General features: G+C 37.3%; 1 protein-coding gene across 2 annotated transcripts; it reads right to left on the bottom strand.

Annotated features, from left to right (window-relative positions):
- Positions 1-244: 244 nt before the first annotated feature.
- piwil2 (piwi-like RNA-mediated gene silencing 2) lies at positions 245-25,400 on the bottom strand. 2 transcript variants are annotated; one of them, XM_084413328.1, is made up of 23 exons: positions 25,066-25,400; positions 23,936-24,401; positions 23,125-23,221; positions 21,261-21,372; positions 17,059-17,259; positions 15,598-15,708; positions 13,685-13,802; positions 13,476-13,600; positions 11,185-11,265; positions 10,830-10,943; positions 9,528-9,716; positions 9,210-9,294; positions 8,261-8,350; positions 7,984-8,124; positions 7,418-7,531; positions 6,614-6,802; positions 6,336-6,437; positions 5,841-5,957; positions 5,246-5,334; positions 1,469-1,574; positions 1,029-1,282; positions 746-853; positions 245-626 (listed from the first exon to the last, which is right to left on the bottom strand). In XM_084413328.1, the coding sequence occupies exons 2-23, from the start codon at positions 24,374-24,376 to the stop codon at positions 470-472; spliced, it is 3,141 nt and encodes a 1,046-aa protein (XP_084269454.1). In that variant the 5' UTR covers positions 24,377-24,401; positions 25,066-25,400; the 3' UTR covers positions 245-469. The 2 variants fall into 2 exon arrangements, with proteins under 2 accessions (XP_084269454.1, XP_084269455.1); XM_084413329.1 differs by having other exon boundaries at positions 24,872-25,074.
- Between the last annotated feature and the right edge of the window lie 2,551 nt (positions 25,401-27,951).

The raw sequence follows: 27,951 nt of genomic DNA, 5'->3' as shown, positions 1-27,951 counted from the left end.
GCAAACTTTAGTGTGCAGAATTTATGTTTTTGAGAATTAAATGTTTAAACATCACCTAAGATAAACAAATGCTTACAGTTAGTTCATGTACACGTAATGTAGCTAACAAATGGGACCTTATTGTAACGTTTTACCGAATTATTCTTTCCATTTACACAAGAAAAAATTATCTAGTAATACAGAAAATACACAATTGAGCATTATTTCATACAATCAATGATGAGAAAGACACTGAGGGAAAAAAACAGAGTCAAATGCACTTTAATCAGTAATGCGCCACAAAAGCGATCAACTTAGTGTTACAAAGAGAGAAAAAAAACACTTATAGGATTTTTCAAATTACACGCAAAGAACATTTTGAACAGCACTTTTTAAGAACATTAATAAAAGAAAACAAGAACAAAAGACAAAGATTTGAAGATGAAACCACCCCTCTGGGGTCCACCTGAGACATTGACCCGGGTCTCATTCACAGAAAGAACAGTTTCTCTGAGAGCTGGATAGCAGGCTCTGAATGGAGGTACTGGCCAGACAGGAAGGCCAGTTTGTGGGCGTACTTGCAAGGTGCAGGAACGCGTATCGTTCCGGGCCAGTTCCAGTACAGGTGACACATCTTGAAGGTCAACCTGTGAAAAAGTTGTTAATAAATACATTATTTTTAATTAGATTTTTGTTCTTGTTTTAATATCCACACATCTGAACAGCTTCAGTTAAAAACACCAGTTAACTAGAACTACTTTCCTACCTCTGTAAGTGGTCAGGGGTGAGGTTTGCAGTGTTGTACACTGCTATGTAATGAGTGGGCAGGCCGCAACCCTGTCGAATCGAATGTGCCATTAGGTAGAAGTCCACCCTGAAGAGAAGAGAAAAATGTCAATACATATACCACATTTTATTTCCTGCTGGTAATGCACTAGACTAGATGTCAGTTCTGCAATGCTTTGCACATGTAGTTGCAGATTCTAGGGCACCGTTTGTAGAATCCTAGTCTGCACGCGGAGCACAAGCTTCAGCTCTTGTAAACCAACCATTCTCTGTTAGTGACGGTGTGGTCCAGCACGGTTCCTGGCGAGGGGGTGCCGAAGTGGTCTGATCCATAGGAGTACAGGGTGGTGCTGATTCTTTTCTGCACCACGATGAAAGCCAGCTTCGGTTCGTAGTTCGGGATGGTCTCGAAGCATTTCAGAATCTGAGGGATCTCGTAAAGCTCCACGGTCTTAAGCTGTCCGTCTGACACGCCGTCGCGATAGATGACGATCTTCTCGGGGAAGGCGTGGTTCACCTGTTTAAATATAAAATGGTAGGATGGTCAAGTGTAAAAATACCAAAGCTGTAGAGTATTGAAATAGAAAAAAAGAATGTTTTGCCTTGGACTGACTCCCTTTCGACAAGGCTAGAGCTGTCTATTTGTTGTAGAGCCTATATTTGATCTGATTAATATTGTAAGTATTGTTACAAAGTTTTTTACCTCGTAGTATTTCTGCAGGGCAGCCAACAGACACACTCTGAAGCCGTTGATTATCTCCTCGTGAGGCATTTGGAAGGTGACCCTGGAGTACCATTTGGTCAGCATGCTAAACCGGGACAAACACAGGGTTAGGTCTGATTCACAGATCTCACATCTGCTGCTTGTAAGCAGCGCATTTTCATTTTTGCCAAGGGTGTTTCGATTGATCGGGAGCCGACTGTTGTCTGTCGATAATGGCTTTGTAAAGTTTGATCGGTAGTCTCTATAAAGGCAGATCAGAAGAGCGGATCAGTTGACGGAAAATATTTCTATGCGCAGCTAAAATTGCTTCACTACATTCAGTTCTACCAGGTGTCTGAAAAGGACAATAAGATTGCAATGTCTTTGCGGAGAGCGGAGACACTGCAACGACAGCAACCTTACAGCAATGATTTTAGTGTGTTTGCTTTCATTCTTCCCTAAAAGCCCAAACTTCACGATAGATCAGCTAGATCAGTGATTGTAATAATACAGTCTACTGTTACTAAATTGGAGGATGTGCTTGATAATAAAAAAATTCAATAAAAAAAATAAGTTATTAACCCTCTGAGGTCGGCAAACGCGCCCCCGCGTTTTGCTGGACTTTTTTTACATTGTAGCACTTTAAACTTAAATTACTCCGTCATTTATGGTCATACAGAAAAAATAAATATAAAAAAAGAATCTGTGATATTTTGTATGTGTCCACTTACAATCAAATCAAAACATTGTGCTTTTGAAAAATAAAGAAAATAAACAGGGTGTGCGTTCTGCCTCTCCGTCGCGGTGAACTTTTTTTTCTTGAGCACGTCTATAAACTGAAACAAAACTCAGCGAATACTTGTCACACATTTATGAGCCATATACCTTTATAAACATTTAAGTGTGTACTTTTAAATTATCGGATTCAAACTGAAAACAAATATTTTCTGTTTAAGTAATTTGTATAAAACCAACAAGATGTCCAGCTTCTCAAACGCTTGCTCATTACAGTTAATTTGGCCACGCCTACTCGCGCAAAAGAGATTCACATGCAAATCTCCACATGGAACGCGAACGCGCTCATTACCTCAAAAACAAAACACTTCATCAGTCTCTGCTTTTCGTCGAGTTTGAAAGACGTGAGTTTACATTGGCTTTACCCCAGAAGAAGAATGCGATTTGAAGACAAGAAAGATGTAAGGTAAGAAATTCTTACATATTAGTTTGTTATTGTTGCATAAATTTCACATTGCAGTTGAACTGTTGCTAGATATATGGTGAATATTATAATATTTAGACCCGTGTTTACTGTTACTGTGTTTGTGGATATCTGCTGAAACGTAGATATGTATATGGTAGGCCTAACCATAATGTTTTATATTTGAGCGCGATCGCGTTTGAATGTATCATATTTTTGATCGCGATCGCGTTTGAATGCATCATATTTTGGAAAAGCAAAACGCTCCAAACGGCTTCATGTTTTACTATTATCTCATTTCATATCATCATAACGAATGGAAACATTTGAAGTAACATGATAATCAATATATTTTTCTCTAGCTTAGTTGTTACTGAAATCTTTTTGAAAATGTATATAGGCTGCTATATTGTTATTATTTTATGCAGCACTGCGCATAGCCTATACCTACAAGGCACAACAAACCTGTGTTCATTATATAATATATTGTTGGAAACATTTGTGTGAGTGTGTGTGTGTATTCTGTGAATTTTAAAAAGCAATTTTAACCAGAAAAATCTCAAATGTATTCCCAAAATCGTGCAGGCCTTTCTCTTGATATCAGTATGTTCACTTTGTTTTTTTTTTGTTTTTTTTTTTTTTCAGGGCCCAGATGCCACTGAGTCCTGCTGACTTCAACATTCACAGTACATGTCTCTGTACATGAACATGGTAAAGTGGAAATCAAACACCTTGGAAATGAAAGGTATGTACAATGTTTTTAGGAATGGCACAAAGGTCTCTTTCTTTGGATCATTGTTATCAATAAGTGTTTTTTTTTTGTTGTGTATCTTTGGATTATGTTGTAAATAAATCCAAACAATTTTAAAAGCCATTCTTTTTTTAATCTCCTCATTCTTTGTGGAAGGTTGGTCAGAATGATGGGCCCTGATAAGCTCCTAATAGGGCCATTAGGGAGTGTCTTTGTCTTTCTCAGGTGTAAAAAGCCTTACATATTAATGAGATGATCCACCCCTTCGCATATTGCTTTTTCACACAAAACACGTCGTAAAAATTTTAAATCAATATATTGTCTTCTCTGAATGAGCAGTCAGGGTGATTTTCACATAGTTTTGGAGCAAATATTCTAGGCTACGTCATACAATTTTCAAAAGTCTTGTGAAGAAATAATCAGTATGGGTTTCATGACCTTATTTCAGTGAGAATTTTTTTTTGTATTTTCACAAACCACGCATAAATGTCATTATCTCAAAACTACAAACTTTTACACACATGCTGTTGATATATTATTGTAGCAGAGTTTGTGCTGAATACAGTGTAATTAGACTTTAGCCATGAAAATGTCACAAGTAACAGAAATAAGCACAAATGTCAGAGCATGTCAGAACACCTCCAGGGCCCAGAAAACAGCTCAGACCCCAGAGGGTTAAAACTGCTTTAAGTAATGAAAGTGATACTGTTTCCCAAGCGGCTTTCAGTGCGCGAGCTTCCGAGAAGGAGTGGAACACGGACAAGTAAAGTGAACTTTGAGATTCCGGTTTGTGCTTAAAAAACACGCAGAAATGTCAAAATGCTCACCAGCTTGAGAAATTGGAGCAAAATATCAGAGATAAAAATAAATGTTGCTGTTATCGTGGAAGCCACTGTGGCTCTATTCTTATATGTTTCATGCACACAAAAAAAGCCGCTTGGGAAACAGTATCACTTTCATTACTTACGGCAGTTTTCAGTATTCAGTAAATGTGTTGCCATCGCATGTCTTCTTATCGGATAAATTTAGTGGGCCTTTTTACAGTAGCACCTCAATGCAGTACACGAGATCCGGGGGGCGGAGTTGGATCCAGATATAAGGGGTGGAGATTGGTAGGTTTAGGGGTGGGTTTAGGGATTAAGGGGTGGAGATGGGTAGGTTTAGGGGTGGGTTTAGGGATCAGGGGTTGGAGATGGGTAGGTTTAGGTATATGTAAGGTGGGAGGAGTTGGATCTGGATCCGACTCCTCCCCGTGGATTTCATGTTCTGCAGTGAGGACCATCTCCCTTTTTATGCACATTTTTAGAATTTATGTGCATCTTACGGGGCTTTCACACTGGAAACGTTTGTTGCGGTCTAAGTCAAAGCGGGATTTTTCCCGGCACCCCCCGCAACGTTGGTCTGGTTTTACACTCAACTTGATTCTATCAAACCCTGGTGCATTTGCGTTCAATTAACGTCATCCCAAATATATTAGTTTACCAATACCACTGTCATCCGCTCTAACAACTTGATGGAAATGTACCTAATTCGCATTTGTTTTTTGGTAACTTTGAAAAGATTTGCTCCACATTTGGATGGAAACCCAGCTAGTGTGAAAACACCCTTAGTGTTTCTAAGTACTGTATATATATAAAATCTGAATATGAGAATGATTTCTGAAGGGTCACGTGACAGTTATTTTAAATTGTAATATTTCACAATATTACTGTTTTTACTGTATTTCTAATCAAATAAATAAGCATAAGAGACTTCTTTCAAAAACAACCCCAAACTTTTGAATGGTAGTGTTTATGTGCTTTGGGATTTGGGATGTTAAATGAGTTACCTGTTGAGACTTGCCACAAAGCCCATGACAGATCTGCTCTTCTTGCTTGCGTCATGGTGAACATCCACCCCAATCACCATCAGGCATTTCTGTTCCAATTAAAATTAGTGGTTAGAAGTTCTCCTTTTAGTTAATCCCATTCGCTGATATTTATTTTCTGCAACAATCCAAAATCAATACCATTCAGAAGGAATAATGTGTGACACTTATGTTTTTAAAAGACGTATTAATACAAATGCCATTTTAATGTTTTTCTTGCCAACTCAAGACTATTAATGAGTTTGTGGCAGCTGGTTTTTGAGGTAATGTCTCTAAAAATCTGGAGGAACCGTTTTATACTCATGAGGAAAATCAAGATGGAAATCAACCCATGAAAATAATGCGTTAACAAAAACACTAGACAATGGATCACACCTAGCTATCGTATATTGCTTCTCACTGTGCAGTGACCATTTTCAAGTTCATTCCCAATGCTCAATATTTACTTGAGCATTATTATTATTATTTTATTTTTTTAAATCAAATACTGAATGACACACAGTACGGTAACTCCAGGGCCACCCGTGGGCAAAAGGTCTGATTAACACACACTCACCAGAGGAACATTCACTGTCCACAGCTCTCCTCCCAGTTTGCAGTTAATCTGCAGAAGGATCTTTTGAGCGATGCTGCGGAGTTTCTGTGGCTGGGAGATTGTCCGCACGTTAATGGCCTATAAAATAAGAGTCACTGAGATTCAGACATGATATGGAATGTCTAACAGCACTGATGATTGTATTGTATAGATTTCTTCATGTTGTATATTCTGCTTCACATGAAAATATACCACATTTCCAAAATGAAAGGTGTTGTCTTTTAGTCAAAAACCTTTTAATTACTGTTGAATCTACACTACTATTCAATAGGTGCTAATAAGATTTTTTTTTCAAAGAAATTAATACTTTTATTCAGCAAGGATGCATTACATTGATCAAAACACTTTTACATTGTTTGAAAAAAAAAAAAAAAAAAAAAATTCAAACATAAACTATTCTTTTAAACAAACAATCCTGGGAAAAAGACATTGGAAGACATTGTGTTTCACTCAAACCTGTGACGGTACTGGACTCTGGATGCAGCAGAGCTTTTTGATGGCGCTGTACAGGTCATCTCTGTTTCCGGTCATGATGCACACGACCAGCTGCACACGGGGCTGAAAACCAGAAGAGGAAATGATTTGAGCCAATTCATTTACTATGGTATTTAGATTATACTTCAACATACTACAACGCCAAAAGAACCATGGTCCGTGGAGATGTTCTTTGAGAGAATAGTAAACTTTTTTTCATTGCAGTTTCGCAAGTCTATCTGTGTAGTTTCCTTCCTTACCTCACTGGTGAGTTGAGAGTGAATGCTCTTGACGAATGTCTCAGTTCGGTCATCCCGTAACTCTACGCGGATGGGCCGCTCAACTCTGATGCCCATTGGTCCGGCTACCCTTGTAAAAGTGTTCACCAGCTCCTCTGCCTGATCGGTTGCCCGCCGGGGAAAGAAAACAGCCCAGCAGTTCAGAGGGACCTGACAGAGAGGAATCATGGGACAGCAGACAGAGAGAGGATGAACTTAGACTTGGGTGCAATGTGAAAGATTAGGGCTTTCAAATTCAATTTTGTCACATTCAAAACAACAAAAAATTATTTATACAGCATAATTATCTTCTCTTTTACAGTTTAGTCACAGATTAAGTAGATTCACAAAAAATGGATAATAAGAGTCATTAATTCAATCAGTCTACACTGGTCCAGCTGTATGTTTTTGCTTTCACTAAAACAAACCATTTTCATTTTGAAAACCAAAAGTCATTTTGTTCTGAAGTCAGACTACCCTGGTCCAGCAGTATGTTTTTGATTGATTTTTAAACAAAGTGACTCTGGTTTGTTTTAGTCAGACCATACTGGTTCAGCTGTATGTTTCTGATTCACTAAAATGAATTCATTTTGTTCAGGAAGTCGATTCAGTGGTTTTAAAGACCCATAATTTCACTCAAGCCAAACGAGGCTGCTTTCTTTTTATGGTGTGATAGTCAGCATCAATTGTGCATTTTCTGACCACTCCCCAAGCAAACCAATGACTACAGTGATTTTTTGATCAAACACCCTGCGCTGTGTCCGAGCTCTGATTGTTCTGACTCACAGTGCTGATGGAGGGGTCTCGAACCACCTCTCTGGACCAGTCTACTGACGGAGATGTGACGAAAGAGGCTGCATGTAAACAGATGGTCTCGCTGGGCAGAGTTCTTCCTTGAGTCTGTGCAGGAACAAAACGTTTAAGTAATTCAAGTTAGCTAAAAGAACACCAATGGATCATGATGAACGAAAAAGACAATAAGCCAATCAATACAGTTAATGCAGTTAATTAAAAGGGTGAACAACACAGATGTACACACATACAGTATATGACCAGTATGTGTCAATATAAGTGATTCTGAAAATTACTTGCATTGGATAATAATAATAATAAATTTTATTTATAATGCGCCTTTCACATACTCAAAACGCTACATCATACAGAACAAAATAGTCAAACAATCAAACATTGCAGTAAAAAAAAAAAAATCAAAAAATACACAATTTATAAAATGAAAGCTTCATTTTTTCTATTACAAAGTTCTCTTTTACTATGCATCTAAAACAAAAGAGGGCCCTACACTAAACTTCCACTGTCAAGTACAGTACAGAGGTGTCTGTTTCCTTTCTCACCACTAGAATCTCCTGGCTGATGCTGAGGCCCCAGCGGCCTAGCTCTGAGAGAGCTTCATTATTGCTGTTGATGTTGTGCAGCAGTTTTTTGAGACTCTGGGTGTGTTGCTCGGCTCCCACATTGATGTGCATGGTCAGATCCTGAAACACAGGGACCAAGAGAGATAGTTCGGTGTGACCCCATCTGAACAGTTTCCAAAATAAAGAGTTCACCCAACTGACTCAATTTGACACCTGTTAATGTGCCAAGATTGTTTGACTGGTGATGGATTCGTACCTTCATGGCTCTAAAATCTTTCCTCATTTTCTCAGGGATGCCAGTCATGAAGGAGAGTTCAGGCAGCAGAAGGATTTCACCCGTTATTACCTATTATGGAGTAGATAAAAATTCACGTTAATAACAATCCCAATCCCAATGGTCATGAAAATCCTTCCACATTAGTCACCAAACAAACAATTGAGGAACAAAATCTGCCTCAATGTTTTTATGAGGAGCCATTTTACCATGAGACTGGTTAGTATGTGATGGAAAAACTACACTACCATTCATAAGTTTAGAGTTAATAATTGAAAAATACAGTTAAAATAGTGATATTGGTATATAATAAATGTATAACATTTTAAAATAACTTTTCTATTTTAATATAATTTAAAATATAATTTATTCCGGTGATGGCAAAGCTGATTTTTTTGGCAGTCATTACTTCAGTCACATGATCCTTCAGAAATCATTCTAAAATGCTGGTTTGTTGCTCAAGAAAAATTTCTTATTACTACATTTATTTGAAATCTTTTGTAACATTATAAATGTTTTTACCGTCTCGTTTGATCAATTTAATGCATCATTGCTGAATAAAAGTATTTATTTCTTAAAATAAAATCTTAATGACCCCAAACATTTGAACAGTAGTGTATATGACAGGTAGATTTTCTCATTTCACCTTTCATCGACAAGCACAGTAAATAGCTATAAAAATGCAGACCCTGCCAACTAGTTACCAGGCCAAATAAATTACTATTAAATGTACAGCACCCAGTGACACCACTAGATGACAGCATGGAGTGTGAATTCAGTCAGGCCTGTGAAACATGTTATTCAAAAAACCACTGACTAACATGCAGCTGTCAGTCATTTTAAAAAAAACTAAAAAAAACTAAAAACATTATAAGCAAACCAAAAACAGCATCTACTTCTAGTCCAACAATCCTGATATGCATTAGATCACCTTTCCTCCTGGTTTGGACCTCTCTTTTGGACGATGGATGAGCAGTGGTTGGTCCAGTTCCTTTATGGTAATGCCATAGTTCTTACTGTGCATATAAAAAGCTGATTAGAAAATCAACACAAATCATAAAACTGTAATTTATCGCTTTAAACCAACATATATCTGTCATAATGGGCTACCATTTACAAATGCAAGGACATTCACAATGTCATTTGTGTCATATAATCCAGTTATACAATTTACTGTCCAGCTGTCGTGTCTTTTACATGCATTCTGGACTTAAATCAGAAAAGTGGGTTCCCCACATTGCACATGAACCTGTAATAATCGACAAATGTGGTCACAGATCCGTCAGCCAAGGTGAAGGTGTCTTTGGGGGACTTTGCCCACTCAATGTCATCGATACGGTAAGTGCGGTTGTTATAGCGAGTGATGACGATTGAACCGACAAACTCCTTTGTGCATTCGTCCTGAAAACTCTCACGACTTCCTTGGTAAATCAGGTTCCTACGGCAGACAAACAGGTATTCGGAGACAGCACGGTAAAGCAGTTGACATCATTGCACTGATTAGAGTGATTATGAGCCTAAAGTTTAGCATGCATTTGAATTTTTTTTTTTAAAGAGATGAGATGAGATCCAAAACCTAGTGAGCTGCCTTTCGGTCTTCACAGTCGGCTGCTTTCTAAGGCCTCATTCTCACTAACAGCGATTAAATCGCTGTTAGGAACTCTGAATAAATTTGACCAATTGTCTCTGACATTCATATTGCCTAAAATGTCCAACTCTCATTGAAAATGAATGTTACAAAAGCATCCAAACTGATATGGAAGTTCATACGCAGGCCAATTTATTATTTTATTATTTTTAATGAAACTGTATTATTGTTTTATTCCATGTCAGCATCAAATGCTATCCACTGGCATAAACAGAGTAGTTAAACGTACAACACACAATAAATAAATAGAAAAACTATACAAGTATGGGTGTGCGATATTGACAAAAAAAATATTATGTCTCGATATTTTCTAGGATTTTATTGATAATCAGATATTTATATTTTGCTAAGTGTATTTATTGTGTTGGTATCTTGGCAGGTTTAGGACTGCCGTGGACAGCTGACTCCTGAAGTTTTTGATATTCTTCATGATTTGTGTGGTGGTCAGTTCGCATTAGTGACAGAAATTATCTTTTTTAATAAGTTTAAATTGATTTGAACCTTTTATGGGAATTTTTACCTTTTAAAAAACATTTTGGTAACCTAATTAAATGTATGCATCATCTTATGTGTCAAATTCAAATTCACTTAGAATAATAAGACACAATAGGTCTGCTACCAATCAAATTAACACAATCAACAAAACTCATCTTTGCAATGCAGAGGAAACACAGAAACTGCATCTGAAGTGGCATTTAGATGTATTCTAATGCAGCTCAGTGAGGACATGAATGCATTTAAACTGCAGTTACAAAGGCAAAAATAATGTTTTGATGTTTTAAACATAAAACGTTGAATATTAGTATTAGTATTTAGGTGGAACAAAGTATGGAACTGACAAAATGGTAATGGCTTTACAGATGTGGACATGTCTGAATGAGTGATTACACTGATCAAACTCACATGATATCCAGCACAGAGTCGTTTCGCAGCACCTTATGTGAGACGTCCACAATGAGGTAGAGGCCACCATCAGTGTGCTTGATACTGGTGGAGTATCCAGGCCACACCTGAAGCCTGACAGACACACATTCACAAACACAGTTAGGTACAAACAATCACCAGGACCCTGAACAGAGAATCAGAATGCAAACCATTATGGTAAGTGGTGCTCATACGATTCACATGTGTCTGGTAATCATAAGGCAGGTGGAAAAATACCGAAGCTTAAGTCTAGAATTATTCAGTGTGAAACCAAACAATGTGGAGCACAGCAAGTTGGAATGTAATCGAGGACAATCAGGTTGGTGCAAAATACCTGTGTTTGCCGAGAACCACGACAGCGTTGGGGTCGTAATGGTTTCTGCCCACTAGTTTCAGCCCCAGTAATTTCATCACTCTGGAGCGGGAGAGAAAGAATGAGAGGAAAGTGAGAGATGTCAGAGCTGACTGTCAACAAGACATTGTAGCTCCGACTTGTCTCATACGCACAGAAAAAGTGGAGCAATAATCCACAGGGCTCAACAAAACGGCCTGTTTCACAACGCTTGCTCATGTGGTGCGCAAGCGAACAGCTTAACTACAACAGCTTAACTACAACAGCAGGCTCATTTTGTGTTTTCACACTGGCAGCGTTTCCCAATACATTACTGAATATTTACTTTAATAATGGCCATAAATTATCAAATGGTTATTGGTAGGCAGCCTTTGAGATTTTTTTGCGATAAAACTTGATTATGATGATCTAATTGACATTAATTGAATTAGTATATATATATATTATATAACTTTGTTGTTATGACAACCTAAAATGTGAAAACTGTAATGCTGCAAAAATAACAATTGAAACAACTTTACAGCTAAACCAAAAACATAAATGTACGATCATTTATAAAATCACAAGCATCACTTGTGCCATTAAACACTCCAAAAATTGGCCCAATAATTTTCTATGCCATTAAGCACTCCAAAAATGGACCCAATCATTTTCTATTGTAAATACCTCACTGTAACCTTTTGGCCTTTAGAAGACGAAATAAATTGTTGTGCTGTGGGATGAGTTTAACTTGTACGAGTATTGAACCTATCATTTTGGTTTAACACGGAACAGAACCCATAGTCTTCATTTCTCTTCGGGCTGCTACGTCACGCGGCCCGTAATTCGATTACACTTATTTAATTTTCCCAAATTGCTTGATGACCCCATCTCTGATCTTTAAAAGACGCAGTGGAGGGAAATGGAGTGAAGCAGGCGCAGGCGAGCGGTCTCTCAGGAGCATGTTTTCACTCCTGGCTATCAAGAGCAAACAGGGTGTTCAGTCCCCACCGAGACCACAGCTAATTGTAGATTTCAAACATGGTTGACTTCAGACAGGCCCAGTGCAGAGACTCCAGGACAACACACGAGGGAATTCACTGAGTGATACGACTGCTAAGGGTTTTGTCTTACAAGAGAAGAGTTCTCTCTGTAACAGAGATGGAAGAATTATGCCCAGTGAAAACACAGAGATCTTACATTCTCTCAGAGGTCGGGCTATTCAAGTTTGACTTTTTTAATGCTATTTTGTCTTTCTATTACCGTGTAGTTTTAATGGTGCACACGTATTATTATTTCAGTATGAATTTGATTATTTCAGTATAGCTTCTATCCTTTGTAACATAGCACTACAAATTGTCCCATATGTCTGTTTGTGATGACACAGTACACTTTATCAGAAATTGTATCAAGTTTATCTTGAAAGTTTTCACAATAACACTGCATACTGCAGTACTTTTTGGTTGTATGTGGATTTCCCATTGTTTGCAAAGTTCATGGGATAAAATCTCTGAAAAACAACGAAGGCCATTTGGATCAATGGAACGATCATTCAAAAAATGAGGGGTCAGTAAGATTTTTTTTCCAGCAAGGATGCATCAAATTGATCTTACAGCAGACATAAAAAAAAAAAAAAATGCTGTTCTTTTGAACCACTGTTTTCAATTGATAAAAATCAGCATATCAGAATGATTTCTGAAGGATCATGTAACACTAAAGACTGATGTAAACAAGTAATGATTATCATTACAAAGTAATGATGCTGGCAATTCAGCTCAAAATATATTCAACATCTGAATATATTATAATATTTTAAAACAGAAAACAATATTTTAATATTACTGTTTTACTATATTTTTGATCATATAAATGCAGTCTTTGTGAGCATAAGACTTCTTTCAAAAACATCAAAAAAATCTTGCCGACCCCAAACTTTTGAACAGTGTAGTGTAAATGACCTCTGTTATAAGTGGCTAACCTTGATGTATCGACAATTTCATTTGAGGCAAATTATTTTTCTCATGGTTCTGATGTCACAACCTTAACCTGTTTCTGCAGCTCAGTTTGCATAAATGAACCAGGGAAGGTTCACTTTGCATTGTCAACATTACATTATGTCTACATAAAACATCAAACTCTTATTTCAAACCATTAGTGAGGTCATACATTAATAAAAGAGAGAATTTGTATTCTCTCAAAAGAGGATTTTCCAAACCATGAAAGAGCAAAACATTTAACCCCTGTAGTGTCTTGAGAATCCTGATACTATACAGATAGAAGAAGAGAATACACACCTCCTCAGAACCACGTTATAGAATGGGATACACAGGTCAGAGCTGGGCGGCAGAATCTTTGTCAACTGGATCTTGATGTCGATCTCCTGATTGTCGGTTTTTCTCTCAGCTTTAAGATGAACAACCTGTCACACAGCAAAGCCAAAGTAAACTTGGGAAATGAGGAATGTTTATAGTGGAAAATAACAACATCTAACATGCATACAAACCTCTTCAAGACGTTTTGGCAGATAGAGGATAGATCCGTCAAAAGCCACCACCTCTCCCGTGGTAGGCCGATGTTCCTTCATCATACCGAAGCGCATACCGATAGACTCAATGTTCGGGCTGAAATTCAATAGCCAATCATTCACTTCATTAATCATGTGTTCTAAAGGAAATGCTGCTAATCATAATTATTCAATCAATAATGGTCACAATATAGGCCATGAACTAAAATCTCTACTTTATTCTGACAGGCAGGGGCAAACAACTTGTTTCCTTTAAATAATGCATATGAAAAACCCATGTTTAATTAAAAGTCCACTAATGCATCTTCATAGTTAACTGGCCATTACTGATCTGGAACAGTCAATAGCTCTTAAAACAAATTTTTGATCATCAAAATAACACATTTAAACGTTTTTTTTATTTATTATTATTATTATTATTATTATTATTATATATAGCATATGCAGTTCGAATTAGTAAATTAGTAAAAAAGTTAAAAATTAGTAAAAAAAAAAAAGTAAATTAGTCCCCGCCTCCACTAAATCAGGTACCAGTTAGGTACCAAACTCTGTACTTTTAACGGCACCGACCAAATTACGTCGCTACTACGGAGTACCGATTCACATTTAACCCGCCAAAATAAAAGTTTGGTTTAACTTGATAATATATTACTGTTGTACAGTAGAATTTAGATTCAATTTAATAATAATACGGTACTAACACTAATAATAATAAATTATCAAATTAAATCTTTTAACGAATAATCACACTTTTTCTTCTATGTTGTAATTTGAACAGTACAAAGCTCAGTTGTGCCGCATGTTGTTTGACAAAAAAAAAAGTTTAATTTAAGATAAAAGATCAATTAAATTAATGTTTTATGTCTTCATTTGATTACTAGAAAATTCACAAAACATTTCATAGAATTTTATTTTATTTTATTACTAAAATGGATGTTTTTATTAATATTCAAGCATCACAGACAATGGCAGACAGCGACTCTGGCATAATATAATATAATATATATAAATGACTTACAGTTTCTTTACAGTTATTGAGGTAAACATGCCTAAAGTACCGAAAAAGGTACCGTTGGGTACCAGCACCAAATTTCAGGTACCGATACCAGCACACCCACCGATAGGGGGGGACAAACAGGTCTGTTGTCCTGGGCCCTCATTAAATTATGGATTTTTTTTTATAAAATAGGCCTATTTGTGGAAATTTTTTTTAATATTTGAGTTACATAAAAGCTTTTTATTTGTTTTCTTCCTAATTGTCCTTGAAATAGTGGTCAACCCCCCCCCACCCCCAACACAAAAATGGTTTGGCCGCTGATCAAAATTTGATGTTGTCATTTGATCTGAAGTTCAGTACGCTCAAAATGTCCGGTCAGTACAAGTCCGGTGCTCAGAAAAGGAAAGAAAAGAGAAGAAGAAAATAGAGGTCTTAGAGATTTTCTAAACAAATATTTTAAAAAAAAGACGGTGAAGCTGGAACTAGTAAAGTCAACGTAGAGCAAGGTAAGAAAGTTTCACGTGGAGCATTTGGAGATTTTTTCTCCTGAATTTCGTCTACAAGGTCTTCTACAAGTCGATGTATCAGAATTGTAATGTATTTTATCTATCGCTCTTTACAAAGTCGAACGTCAGCATCCTAATGACAGGAAAAGCCCCGCCCCACAAGTTAACGAAATTGGTTCCATGTTTGTGAAGGTAGGAAACAGTGGCGGCTTCAAACCGCATTTTTGAGACTGTCTTTGGTACACTGCATTTTTAAGGAGAAAATGCTCAGCAATGGTGTTAACTTAAGAATTTGCTCATGGTTTGTATGAAAGCATATTAAAAACACCACAGACATATAAACAACATTAAAAACTTGATTATAACCACAGGGGATCTTTAAGACTCACGTAAATGTAACATGGTACTGAAACACAGCATCGTTTTTGCAGCAGATGGGAATGTAGTTTGATCCGATGGACACAGGACTGCCTTTGGTTCCTATTTTCTGCAGAGGCTCCCTGAAGAACACATTGTTAGATAGACACATGTGCTTGTACCAACTAGTTGGATTGATTTGTTGTAAAGAACCGCACCAATCAAGCGATTAATTTGCGAATTAGGCAGAGTTGTGTCACAATTCAGCTAGAATATATAATAGGGATGGGCATTTTTCAAAAATATTGCATTTGAATATTCTGGCTCATATTCGTTTATTTATTTATATTTTCTTTTTTTACGTTTTTGTCACCATTTCTAAACAAGCTTACAATTAGGCAATATACACAACAAGCTTACAATAGATGTTAAAGTTTTCTTTTAGTTGAAAACATTAAACAATATGTGTAAACAAAAAATATAAAGAACAAAAGCATTTAAGCTCAAGCAGCAATAATAAAGCAGACTGCGCCACTTATCGTACAGAACGTACACATACACTCGAGTCAGCAGGATATGATTATCGTGTTTATATTGTTTCACGTTTACGTTGAGAAAAACAATAATATCCACATGCTCGAGTGAGAAAACGCGCTCGACAAAGATAACGGTGTGCTAAGCGAGGTTTCTAACAGCACTTACGAGTCTCCCTCAACGAAACTTAAAGGAAGTATACATCTCAAAATCATTTTACTATCAGATAAGTTATCATCTCGGCTCACGCGGGATCCTTAGCTGGCCTGCAGTTGTGAATGCAGTGATGGACAACTGTCTTTCCTCAACGACTGGTGTTTGGATTTCATGTGATTTCTTATTGTGCTGATGATATTATAACTCAGATTCATTCATTAATTTGATCAAAAGTAATTCCATTTCGTAAGATTAATTCCAAACTTGGCGAGGCAGACGACAACATTATCTGATCAAATACAAACAACTTGTTAACACGCTCCACAGCGCCACCCAGTGCATTTAATTATTACTGTGAGTTAGCGCTTGGGATTTATCATGGATTCACTGCATTTATGGCCAGCAAAGCAACGTAGTAAAATTCGAATAGTATTTTATTTTTCGAATAATAATTACAGATCGAATATTCGAAAATTTGTGCACACCCCTAATATCTATAATGTAAAACTAACATACTCTATTTTTATTATCAGTCTTAACAGTTAATATTTTTGTGGATTGTTTGATAGAAAGCACAAATGAACATTTGTATTTATTTCAAATAGAAATATTTTATACCATTACAACTATCCCTTTTGATCAATTTAATGCATCCTTGCTGAATAAAAGTATTCATTTCTTAAAATGTATATCTTACTGACCCCAAACTTTGAATGCTGTATATACTGCAAATTACATACGACGTATTTACTTGCTTGAAATGATCCAAAATTACACTCAGAGGAGACTGAAACAATTCATACTTCACTATCTCAATTTTCACTTCAACTTTAGTGGGTGTTCCTGGAACAATCGGAGATTCTTCAGAGATGGAGGCAGCAGACGCCAAAGAGAAAGGGGCAGCAATGGGAGACATAGGGCCTGATGGGCCAATCGGTCCACGACCTACACCCATATGAGGCAATGCTGCTCTGCCAACACCAACAAATCCTCTGCCCAGGAAACTGTAAATGCACAAAGTGATACATTTCAATATTCATATTTTAAAGGGATAGTAAAAAAAAAATCTCTCATTTATTCATCCTTATGTCGTTCCAAAACATATGACTTTCTTCCCTCAATGAAGCAAAATTATAAGCTCCAAAAAGACAACATAAATCCCATAAAATTATCATACAGGTAATCCATATGGCTTAACTTGTCTGAAGTCATATGACAGCCTTGTGTGATGAATAGACACAAATTTGAGTTCTTATTCACTTACAATCTTCCAACTTCCAGATAAAGTAATGCAGGTTTGAAATGAAATGAAATAGAATGTTATCCATGTAAAATAAAAAATTTGTGATAAAGAAACTGGATAGGGCTGCACGGTTTCAAGTTTTTCATTAACCGTTAACCGAGGCCCTTAGCGGTTAATACTCGGTTAACCATAGTGTGCGCGCCGCAACCCCGAGATAGGCGTAATTTGCGGGTGAGACATGTCCCCACCACTATTTTCTAAGGTCGATATTGTCCCCACCACTTTTGAAACATCTCGCGGCAGGAATAGCAATACAAATAAACAAAACATCTAGAGATGCACCGATTACAATTTTCTAGGCCGATTCCGATTTCCGATTTTTCACTGAGTTTGACCTGCCGATACCGATTTTAGCCGATTCCGATTTAATTTTTTTCTAACCACTTTACAGCACACACAAATATTTATTTTCCATCTTTTCTTTAACCCTTTCACGCGTAAGTTTAAAATATTCTAACTGACACCCCCACCCCCCGAGTGAGTTTTTTCGCGAACGTTCCCTTTAATGTTTCCATGGCGACGCGTCACACCGCAGCCACAATAATACCAGGGCTCCAGACTGCGACCAAATGGTCGCATTTTGCGACCAAAATTTGAGAGTGTGCGACTAAATTTTACATCCAGTCGCACATGTGCGACCAGTAAATTTCATCTCGTTCATAGTGGGCGACAACCGACGTCGCGTCTGCGATGCTTTGTTTACGACATCACGACAAGAAGACTAGCATGTTTAATTTTTTAACGGTCCTCCATGAAGGGTTCCGAGTGAATGAGTGTATGTGTGCGCGCGAGTGAATGAGTGTGTGTGTGTGCGCCCGCGCGCGAGTGAGTGAGTGAGCGAGCGAGCGAGCGAGAGAGAGAGAGTGAGAGAGTGTGTGCGCGAGTGAGTGAGTGAGTGAGTGTGTGCGTGCGTGCGTGCGTTAGTCTATGTGCGTGTATGTGAGTGAGTGCGTGTGTACATGTGCGAGTGAATATGTGTGTGAGACGGCTCGAGATGACTGGTTGTAAAGCAATGTGTAGTCTGACAATGTTTCTTGTCCAGGACATGACAAGATTTTTAGGAGTCGAAATCGTGTAATCTGATACATTGACTATAGTAACAGACAAAAAAATTGCGTATTCTGAACCAGGCATAACTATAACTATGGTATACTGTGGTTATGAAAGTAGCCTACACATCTTTTTACAGCACTTCAAAACTATATCCTATTAAAATGTTTTTTTTTTTAATGTGTCGACCAAAACAGTTTTGTTCATCCTTTAAAGATTGTCTCTATTTATAAAACTGAAAGTTTCAAGAAGTAGGAAAACTCACACTTATTTTTTTTTTAAAAGAAGACTAAATTACCATTGTAAACAGCTGCTGAGGGTGCTTATTGGCTATTTTCACTCCCTAATATCTATTTTGTCACTCATTTTGCTTTTGAAATAATATTAAGACATTATGAAGGATAATAATTAAATTTAACTTTATCTATACACCTCAAATTTATCTCAGTGCTTTGTCATCCCACAGTGCTACCAAATACTTTCTGTAGAACTTAGAGCCGCGGCCCTCAGATGTTAGTCTGGAGCCCTGTGATCTTAAAATAAAATTGCACCATAATTTCTGTACGCTTAATCTATTTATTATCAAAGCATTTGTCTGTAATAGTTATTTAGGGGGAAAATGTGAAGGTGTGCCCCTAAATTTTCTGCTTGCGCTCCTAAAATTTTAAGTCAGGGGCTACAGCGCTCCTAATAAAAAAAGTTAGTCTGGAGCCCTGCATACTGTATGACAGATGTGTCGCTTTTATTTCACTTTTCCTTTTTTATTCAAAATATTCACAAACTTGCTTACCATGTCATCAACTAGCCTATCTGATATTCCGATTCTCAAATACGTGTAAGTGAGTGTATTTGGTATCTATAATGAGATGGGCGCCGCAATGTTGTCCTGTCAGTCGGATTTACAGCACGTGAATTCATCGGTTTCTCCGAAATAAATGCAAGAAAGTGGCCGGTGAACTGAGAAGAATAGAGTAAACTTTATAGTTACTTCCACTATGTTTGTCTGATATGAATAACACACATGTCGGCAAATTATATTTGAATATATTGTTATTGCTGCTTCCACAGACATCAGTGTGTGTTTTACAAACTCCAAATGTATTGTTTTAATCGTGCTTATGTGTATTTAAATATCTGAAACCTAAAATAAACATTATGAGGTTGAAAACACTGCTTAGTTGTGCCATAACAGCGCTGAACGCGTCCGACTCTGGCTCAGCGCCAGCCAACGCGCGAAAGCACAGTTTGAATCTGGCAGTTATGCGACGTCCCTGAACATCTAAATGTGGCGCCGCACCGTACTCTCATGGGCACAGACATACAAATCTCATATATGAGACCGTACCGCTCAAAAGGTTAATCATGCGGCGCCCGAGTGCATTTGACCGGCATAAAATCGGCATATGTCAGACTGACCGGCCGGTCGCCGGTCATGGCCGATCACGTGAAAATCGGCCAATTCCGGTCACCAGCCGATCAATCGGTGCATCTCTAAAAACATCTCCAGTTAACTAGCAGAGCATTCGTTTTTTTTTTTTTTTTTGGCGATCTAGCGCTGAAATGTTTAGTTTTTTTTAAATCAAGTGATCAAAGTGCTCGTTGCCGCTGCGATCGAGAAGGGTCTTGTAAAACGTGCTGAGGTATTATTAATTCGTGGCCACGAAACAATTCACCTGAATATTCACCAATTCACACACCAAAAAAAAGGAATAAAAAGCTGTACGAGAATAGTCGGCCTTCACTGAAGAGCTATCTTCACAGGTAAGAAAAACAGTTTAATAATTATTATTAATTCGTGGCCACAAAATAATTCACCTGAATATTCACCAATTCACAAAAAATAGGTCTTTAGCATTCACTATAATAGTATCAAACTGTTTTTGGCCACGTTGTAATTCGTTAAATCAAAATGAGGGAGGGAATGTGTTCAACGTGTCCACGATTTATTAAAACGAGGGAACAAATAAGTCGTCGTAACAACTAATTATTAATTAGATCAGTGGACAGGGCGCATAAGAACAAACAGTGAGAGAGCCCCGGCCGCGCGCGCGAGAACTCTCACCTTCTTCAAACAACACGAGCACTGTAGCCTATTGCTCTCTCTCCCTCGCGCATATCAACACAATAGTAAAAGGTCGGAAGACCGATTGTGTTTCATAGATTAGTAGTTTTATCAGATAAAGTGTTTGATTAGCAAGTACATGTTTAGGAAATGCATAATACAAATTGTATGGGTTAATGTAACGGTAAACGGACTCTGCGGGTAAAACTATTGTGATGAAATTGCGCATACGCGGGGTAAAACTGCTGGGGTAAAGCTGTGGCTCTGCGGCTCTGCAGACAAGATATTATTGTGCTGCCATCAGTGGCGCGGATACTATGTTTGTTTCTGGCTCGCGCACAGCCTTCACTCTCGGACGCGCGCTTTCTTTGCCCGCTTCATATTAGAAAACTGGTCTAGCGGTCTCTGGTGGTGCAAAAATGTATTACAACTAAATTCAATGCACGCCATTGACGCCACTTAACCGAGCAAAATGTTTCACTCGGTTACGCAATTTTTAACGGTTAATCGGTTAACCATGGACACCCCTAAAACTGGACTATGAAAACAAGCAAGAAACAACAATCCTGGGTGGTGCTGGAGAACATCACCTGATGGATTCTTCTAAGCAAGCGTCTCCTCTTTCTGGAGTCAGAGCGACAGGCCCAATGATGCTCGGCTTGGGCTGGACATCTGCCCCAAAATCAACCGCTGCACCCCTACCTGATTAAAGACAGAGAAAACATTCAATACAGACAAATAGCAGAATTATACTCGCACACAAAACACTTAGACAGCCTACTTCGTTAACTAAACTGTTGGAGATGATATACATAAAAAAAAATAAAAAAAACATGATTTTCGTGATGCGTAAAACGTGGACGGAATCAGGATGGCAGGATGTCATCTCACTATGAGGACATTCAACATGATTTGTTGATATTGTTTTAGTCTCCTTTTTTTTGGTACTGACATATTGATATCTGACATCCACTGTCAGAAAAAATCAAGTGGACGAGCTGCTGATTGGAAGATCTTGGTTAAGACAGCTTGTTTAATTCCAGAACCGTTGCATTATGAACATAAGAAACACTGTGATGAGCCATAGGGTATTATAGTGCTCGAAAAGGCTCGAAGTCTTATCTTAAAATGTCATGTTTGCATTGAAAAAATATTTTTTTAAGCCAGTCAGTCTGCTGTGAAGTGCAGTCTGAAAAAGAGCCCAGCTCCCGAAGAGTTATGCGCAAGGCGAAACCGTAGAAAGGTCACCGATACAGAAGCCAAAGACTATTTCAAGCACTATTTAAATCCTTACAAAGAAAAAAGCTCTTAAATACAAGATTAATGGGCTTACTTTCATCATTTGTATTTACATTGCAGATTAAGTTTGTTTTCAATATTAGCTACTTGACCTTCCTGCTGTCTTGAGCAGTAATTCACAAGTCTAAGTGATGACTATTTAACTTTGTTGGTGTTGCCAAGGATACAAGAATGATGGAGCACAATTTAATGCCCACTCCAATTAACCTAGCCCTGACATGAATAATGAAACAGGTACGAGTTTGATTAAATACAATATACAGAAAGATGCATTGCATTTATAATGTATAGTATTATAGGCCCTGCTTCTTATGGTGCCAGCATTCATCTTTTAACAAACCAAATGCTGCATCTCAGCCTGAATGAATGCTCAATCATCTCAGCGTAATGTAATGTTTTTGAAAGAAGCATCTTATACTCACCAAGGCTAAATTAATTTAATCAAAAACCACAGAAAAAAAAAAACAACACAATTTAAAATACCTGCTCACTATTTTAATACATGTTTTCGGCAGCCATTACTCCAGTCTTCAGTGTCACATGATCCTTCCGAAATCTTTCTAATATGCTGATTTGGTGCTCAAGACAACATTTCTTCTTATTATTATTAGAAATCCACCAAAATTTCAGCTACCTAACATTTTTGGCGAAACAGTTATTTTTGGTTTTAGGCCAAAAAAAGCGACCTAAACTAAAAGTATGTAATTTTCAAAGCTAGAGGTCGCTTATTCAAAACAATTACAAAGGCGTAGCTTGACACCGTGAATGAGCGTGGAATCATGGGAGTTGTCGTCTTCAGCTTCACAGCCATTTCAAATGTGTCTTTTAAGACCACTTGCGTTTAAGTTTTTGGAGGGTGGATGTCTGCATCAGCTACATATTGAATGTATAAGGACTACTTTTATGGTGCTTTTTGTCATTGTCGGATCTGCAGAGGGACTCTTATCTTACTGCATGGACAAGAACAGCTTTTACAATTGTTCTAAACATTTCATTTTGTATTCCATGAAAATGGAATAAGGTCAAGCAAAAAGAGGGTGAGTTAATGATGACAGGACTTTTTTGGGTGAACTTTTCATTTAAAAGTCACTTCTGAAAATCTTAAGACACACAATGAAACAAAAATAAAACTTTTCTCTCTGTTCTCTCACATACCAATAGGTGCTGCCCCTCTGCCCCAGGTCTTTCCTGGCTCAATGCCCAGGCCCCTGAACATGGACACCAGCGATGACCCTGTCCCAGGAGCATCAACCTAAAAGAAATCCAAACCTGAGACCTAATGCTTAAATCTATTACCAAATCAAATGTGTTTATCCAGAAGATAAATAACAATAAACAGCCATTTTCTGTACTTTGGTGACACAAATGTTATTTTTTTAAAGTAGCCATTAATTAAAATTTGCGATATGGCTTAGTGCACTGCAATTATCAAATTTGGGAACGCAACATGCGGCAACCATCTTCCCAAACTTGTAATGGGAAGCGCTTATGAGACAACTTTAAGGGCTCCCTGCAATTTTCTTTCAACATAAAAGTTAGCCATAAATACAGTTGTGATGTAAAATAAAAGTATTATTATATTATTTTTCTTCAATCTTACAATAGTATTTTGCTTTTTTTGTGTGTAATTTTAATATTTTTATTTAGTAATAATAATAATAATAATATAATCATATTGATTTATAAATCACAAACTTTTGGCCTAATTGTGCGGCTCGACAAACAAGCAATATTCAATGTTTTTATTTTACAGTGAAATGTTACATTAGTAATATTTATTTTGTATATTTTTATTAGTGATATATAATCACAAAATTGTGCATTGGCCAAATTGTGCAAGCACAGCAACCCTAGAATTGTTTTAATTGCATTTTAAATCACAATGGCAATTTAAAAAAAAAAAAAATTTTTATAAAAAAAATTATTCCCCAAATTTTGCAGCCCCCTAACTATGCCCACCACTTACCTTGGTAATAACTGGAGCCACCTCTGCTTGCAGCTCAGGCATCTTTTCCTGCACATCTGATCTTTCAATGTCCCGGGTAGGCACTGGTCCCACAGCAGCCCCTCTACCTATCCCAACAGTGGGCTCAGGAGTGGGCAGCAAAAAACCTCGGCCTCGCCCAAAACCTCCCTCTTCCATCGGTAATTGCACTCCTCTACCCATGCCCACCAGAGGCTCACTTACAGACTGAGTCACTCCTCTGCCAAATCGCACAGGCGATTCTACAGGTACACCTAGGGCTCTACCTCGTCCAGGGTGAGGTTCGTCTTTAGACAGGACAAGACCTCTGGCTCGCCCCAATGGGGACTGGTCCGGCAGTTGACCCTGATCTTCTGCTGGCTGCAGCCATGGTAGACGGGTGGCCCCTGGGGGTCCAGGAAAGGGTGGTCGTTTTGGATCCATTTCTTCCTATTGCACTTCAATGCAACTGACAAAAACAAGCACATAAATCAATGGAGGTTTCTTGACATGTCTATCTAAAACATTGTCAAAGCACTGCAGACCTATTAGGCATTACATAATATTAGTAAATCTCAATGCACTGATTAATAAGCAATTCTTAAAACATTTGCATGAGTTAATTTAAACAGCATGCAACAAATACATTAATGAGTCATTGTGCAAGATTGCTTCACAATAGAAAAATGCTTTAGTAAATCCAATATATAAGTCCAATGATTGCAATCGAGACTATGCCTTTTGTGCAAACAACGATTCATGTTCGTTACCCAAGTCGACATGAGCACGTGTCAGCCTGACAGGATCTATAACAATAGCAGAGATTATTTTACTTATAAAATATGATTTGCCAATTCAAGTAAATGACATTTTAGATTGTTAGAGAAAGATAAATTACCTACGTGAATATGGTACTTTTTTATGTCGACCGAAACTTACCTTACACTAGACAGCGCGCGCGACGTCAAATTGAGATTATTCGACGGACTGACGAACAAAAAGCGAATATTCTATTCGATAATTTTCATAAATAAATCAAGTTGATGCGTGCATAACATTGTAAAATTGGTGTAAATGTAACTTTAGCTGAAAATATTTAGAATTTTATATTGTGAGACAATGAATGAACCAACCGTTCGATCCAGCAGCCGGGTAGAACTGCTTCAAGTCAACTGAACAAACTGATTCAGTAATTTTTACCGATTCGCGATTCTTCTAAACGGTTCAGTCAAAACAATTCATGAATCATCAATTGGGTAAAATGGACGTTTGGGAACACTTTTGAGGTTTGAGTCAGACTGATCACCCGAAGGTCGCGGGTTCGATTCTTAATACCAACAGGACGCGACTGAGGTTCCCTTGAGCAAGGAATCGGACGCCGCAATGAATGGCCACTGCTCAGGACAAATTCCCAGTGGGCCTTCACGTGACTTCCCTGGTTCATTGAAAATTGCCATTCAGAAGAACCGATTCGCTTCAGTGTTGTACTCGTGGTTAAAAGTGGTCTTTTGCAGAGATGCATGATGGGACAGATTGTTACCCATCAAACATCTTTGAGCAGTTTTTTTTTTTTTTTTACATAAGAAACATGAAATCAATTTCCTTTTTATTAAGATTTTATTTTTTTGTACTCTTAGACAGGATTAAGGCACATTAAAATACAAGCTACAATGTTGAATGTAAAGAATCTTTAGATTTTCTTTTCTCTATAATTCTGATTATAAAATAAAGATTTTGACAAAGATTTTTATAAAAGATTTTTATATTTGTATTTTTATATTTGTATGAACACTTCTGCATAGGCCTATATATATATATATATATATTTATTTCGTTTTTTTTTTTTTTGTAAAAGTAAATTAGCCTATACCCTGACTGAAAATCTTACAGTTTATTTGAAAATGAATCAGCATACCTCCTGTCCCTCTTTCCATACTACATATAGCCAAGGTGATGTTTCTGATATTGTCAGATAGCCTATTTCTAAAAAACCCAAAGGATGCTGTCATGGTCAAACTGCTAAATTTAGTATCTCTGAAAGCCCAGGATGTCCTCTTTAAGACACCACAAAAAACCCTCTGTGTGGTCTCAGAGAAATGTATAATATGGCTTAAGTCCTCTATAGAACAAAAACAAACTGCTGGGCCCAAGAGATTAATACAAATAAGAAAGGCAGAGCATTAACCTCTTCATGCTTGGTGTCATCTAATCCCATACAATTTGAATGAAAGTTTCAGAAAATAAGTAAAAATCGATTTGATTTTGAATGCAAGCTTTCAACTAATAAAAACAACTCTGGATTGGCATGAAACGTTTTAAAAGTCAACAGAGAAGAAAAACAGCATAAGGAATAGTCTACTTTGGATAGTGAATACTTTGAAAAGTTCTTCAAAGTGTTCACACCTTTTCCTCAAGGACTCTGGTAAAACTTTGCTGCATGAGAATTCCTTTTCTTGCCACTACTGAACAAAGTTCACCATGTCAAAGCCAGAAAATATTTCACAAAACAGATGATGCTGCAGTCTTATGAACTCTCACTGATATACAGTATTCCATTTGTTTCACCGTGCAGGAGAGCGATAATAACCGTCAGATAAACTACATGTCTTATCTGGTGCTGGTTTCCTCATCCTGTAGTGTTTAGTTAAACATATAGGCCTATCTCAGAAATATTCCTCCTCATCATTCTTCAAGAGAATTACTAACATTCTGCTCTGTGTGGCGGACTGACACAACTAAGAAGAAAGATTCTGAAAAGCTTGCCAAATGAACTCCATGATTTATAGGCCTAGTAAATACAAAGTTATTGTCATACCACAAACAGCCTATTGCTGCCAAATTTCTTACTTTGTGAAAAGTTTGATTCGCTTCGCAGTCAGGATTTTTCACTTATGCATTTGCATTGCCAGTTTGTATCCATCAGTGTTATTATGAGAAAGTCCATTAAGTCAAACATCTCCTGCCTCCTGCCAAAAGGTTTTTTTTTTTTTGTCTCCTGCCTTTAGAGGATTGTGTGAGACATTTCTTCTTTACCATGCTATGATTGTGAAGACACAAGCTAGAATAAACACTGTTTTATTATGCAGCAACAAACAAGTCTTTGAGCTCATCAGACATCTCAATTAATTATTAAAAAAGTCTACAGAGAGAACAAAACTACTGGAAGAAAATGTAACTCTGCCAGATGATTCCAAATTGTCAGGTTGGTCAGCTGATCCACAAAAAGGGCAATTCAGGATAATGTCTATGGTATATTCAACTACGCTCAAAGCTATTCTGAAAATTTTTTTTTTTTTTATGTTTTTTTTTTTTATATTTATATAGGTTCAAGCAGAAGTGACTATCCTGAGTTGTGAAGCAAAAAAAAGGAACATAGGGAAAATTTGTATTTCATATTTGTGACTTGTCTTGTATACAGGTTTTGTATTCTGACTGGTCAAATGTGGCATTCAGAGATCTGATATTTCCTAATATCCACCATCATAAACAGCAGTGCTAAAACACTCATCTGGATGGGTAACTGTATCTCTCGTATCACACCGCAAACTTGCGCACAACATAATTAAACATATTTTCATTTTCAATTCATTAATTTATGTGTAAAACATTTTGACAAGGAACAACTTTGTGCACATTTAAATACTTCAGAGATTTAGTTATTTAAATTAAACGTCAATCAAACAAAATGTAATTATGATGCGGTGCTCATGCAGGTTTGAGTTAGGCATGTGTAGCCTATATGTCTTGATCTCATTCTCTCCTTAGAAAAAAAAAACATAATTATTATCTTTATCATAAATGTCATTACTTTTAATTTAAGCTGACATTCATCATCAGTGCTCTGCTTGTCAGGCTATTCTCTGAAAAAAACAACAACAATGAGGCTTGAGTGAAGCAGAGAGCATGCTGGGTCAAAGCAGCTGTTTGGCTTTCAGCTCTCTCGCAGCACTTGACACAGGTTTGACCTTGAGCTTTAAAAAAAACAGAAGGCATGGTGGCTTGTTACTGGAATATTGACC

The sequence above is a fragment of the Rutilus rutilus genome, assembly GCF_951802725.1.
Source record: "Rutilus rutilus genome assembly, chromosome: 7".
Classification (NCBI taxonomy): domain Eukaryota; kingdom Metazoa; phylum Chordata; class Actinopteri; order Cypriniformes; family Leuciscidae; genus Rutilus; species Rutilus rutilus.
This window is presented reverse-complemented; position numbering and strand designations above follow the sequence as displayed.